This window comes from Phaethon lepturus, unplaced genomic scaffold (genome assembly GCF_000687285.1).
Source record: "Phaethon lepturus isolate BGI_N335 unplaced genomic scaffold, ASM68728v1 scaffold53604, whole genome shotgun sequence".
NCBI lineage: Eukaryota > Metazoa > Chordata > Aves > Phaethontiformes > Phaethontidae > Phaethon > Phaethon lepturus.
The window spans coordinates 7,566-10,042 of NW_010535077.1; the positions used below are offsets into that span (position 1 = coordinate 7,566).

The 2,477-nt window shown below is 43.4% G+C and overlaps 1 protein-coding gene across 1 annotated transcript; it reads right to left on the reverse strand.

The window, feature by feature from the left end:
- Positions 1-1,138: 1,138 nt before the first annotated feature.
- On the reverse strand, positions 1,139-2,257 carry LOC104619707 (complexin-1-like). The gene is made up of 2 exons (XM_010285683.1): positions 2,209-2,257; positions 1,139-1,392 (listed from the first exon to the last, which is right to left on the reverse strand). Exons 1-2 carry the CDS (start codon positions 2,255-2,257, stop codon positions 1,139-1,141), a joined length of 303 nt encoding a protein of 100 aa, XP_010283985.1.
- Positions 2,258-2,477: the final 220 nt, after the last annotated feature.

The following is a 2,477-nucleotide window of genomic DNA, read 5'->3' on the forward strand; positions in this document are numbered from 1 at the left end:
GAAGCCAAATCCCAAATTTCTTCATTTGCAGAAAAATTTTTGATACCTTTTTACAAGATGCACTATGCCAACAGAACAATTCATCTTTATCCATGCTTACCTCCTGAATCATAAGCATTGGGTCAGAATTCTGGCCCAGTGTGGACATAGTTTTGTTTATAGACAGCCACTTTCAGCTCTTTGATGAGACTTTGAAGCTTTCTCCTAGACATGTTCTTAGGGCACTGTAACCTGCACAGAGGTAGACATTGCACAGGGAACACCTCTTATACTGAGCAGGACTTCCTCATTCTGGCTACAGGTGTTTTCTATTGTTCTTTGTCATGTGATATAAGACAACATGCAGGCCTTCATCATCAGAAACCCCTCCTCCAACCATTACCCACATTTCTTTCCAAGTTCTCTGAGCTCCAGGACCTCTTCCTATAAAAGTAAGTTATTCTAAAGAGATAATTTTGACCCAGTCTTGCAGCAAAACTGTCTTCTCCACAAATCAATCCCTAAAAGCTAATGAATGGTAGCAATGGGCTCAGCTACCTTAAATTAAGCTAATTTCTCTAGTAAAGGTATGTTTTGTATACTCCTTTTCAATCTCATTCTGAACCTTCACAATTATTGGTTCCCTTCTCACACCAAATTGTATCATTATAAGAATCAACTTAAGGAGAAGAGAGTGCTTGCTAATGGTCAAGTCTGTCAGAAAAATTAAACTCACTTTCTTTCAGATGAGTCCCCTGTGAATAGTGGAAGTCTAAATATGAAAAGTAGAGTAGATTTGTCCAATTTCACCTGCCAACACAAAGAAAGCCTTGGAAGCAATATAGAAGATGCTTGGACTGTATCTGTCAGAAACACTGAATTATGACCCTTCTCACAAACCACAAATGCAAGCTTAGAAAGTACCCACATAGGGACAGAGAAAGCTCTAACATTTAAAATGAGGTGAGCATTTAACAGATTATAAGAAAAATAGACATTTTTCTCCCCTCATCTTCACTCTCTATTTCAACTTTGCAGAATTTTTCAGTCTGGAAGGTATGTTTAAACAGGGACAGAGCTCAAGGGACAGTGCACAAGATTAGAAAGTTCATTGTGGGAAAGTAACCACCTGGCTCTGTCTAGGTGCTCAGGGAACTGGTCACAAGTCAACTAAAAACAGTAGTGTTCCACTGAGCATTATGAGTTGTCCAGTGTGTGCTGAAGGACAGATCCCTACCTTGTCTCGAATCCCTTGTCTCATAACTTCTCTTTCAGCCTCCATTTTGGCATATTTGGCTTTCCTCTCTTCTTCTTCTTGCCTGAGGGCTTCCTGTCGTTCTTCTTCTTTCTTGGCAGCATCTGGGTCTTTCTCTTCATCCCCACCCAGCATCTTCCCCATGTCTTTGGTAGCCCCTAGCGAAAGCAAAAGAGAAAGTCAGCCCTGTAAGAATGTGGAAAAACCACCATGATGCCAGCCTTCTCTTTCCCCCCAGTCAGGACCTCCTTCCACTCCCTCTGCCTCTGGAAAGGTTTCTCCTTCCACTGAGGAGGAGGCATACTTCCCACAGAGGCAGGAGGTGGGCAAACCACCCAGCCTGACCAGGTGGATTATCTGGCACTGGTGGGAGAAGCACGGCAGCAAGAGGAAGACACTACATCTGTGGACTTGCATGATGGCAGCACAATTGGTTTGCAGTCCTGAAAGGGGCAAACTGCCATCCACACAATGTTTTCACTCGATCAGCTCAGTCAAGTGACTGAAGATTGATTTTGGAGGGTCTTTAATACGACAGGCAGGTAATACATCCAGAAAGAAATAACACCAGGTCTAGGAAAGGAATTTGAAATCTTGGTTGCAGGGATGAGTAATCACAGTCTTAATTGTTGTGAGAAATTGCAGATCCCGTGACAAGGAGCACACAGCATTAGCAAACATTTGGAATTGTTGATGATTTCTAGGCTCCTACCATGGATCAGAAAGAAGTAGCATCTCTGCATGTTTCTTATCTACCCTTGGACACCAAGCCTCTAATATTTAGTATATAGGTAGGATTCTGCCTCTGCCTGGTCCTCTTTCTACCCTTGTATGCACGTCGGTCCCAAACTTTCAGTCCCTGTGTGCTTCTGAGCCAGCTCTTTGCTATTGTGCAAATCCGTTGCACAACCATGCAAATGGGGAGGCTTCTTGCATGCCACTCTGTCCCCACAGAGCTACATAAAGCCATTTACCCTGTATTTCAGGAGCATTTTTATTGGTGAATGACTGGCAATCGTCCATCTGGGGACGAAAGTGGGGCCTGTGGAAAGGGAGAGGTCATTTCCTGTGATACTTCATCATTAGAGCACTGGAGGACTGCAGCAGGATCAAGCTTGGTTACACAGATGAAGTGAAGAACACACACCCTTTGGGAGTTGTTTTGGACTTTCCTTGGAGCAGGAAAACACCCTGCATCATTTACTAAAAGAAGTACTTTCACCCTGGAAGAACACTGTAGGTG

What these genes read in the sequence shown, in the direction of transcription:
- LOC104619707 (XM_010285683.1), bottom strand. Translation starts at nt 2,257, where the DNA reads ATGGACGATTGCCAGTCATTCACCAATAAAAATGCTCCTGAAATACAG. An exon ending in AAATGCTCCTGAAATACAGG is followed by an intron (nt 1,393 to 2,208) that starts GTAAATGGCTTT and finishes TGCTTTCGCTAG; the next exon opens with GGGCTACCAAAGACATGGGG.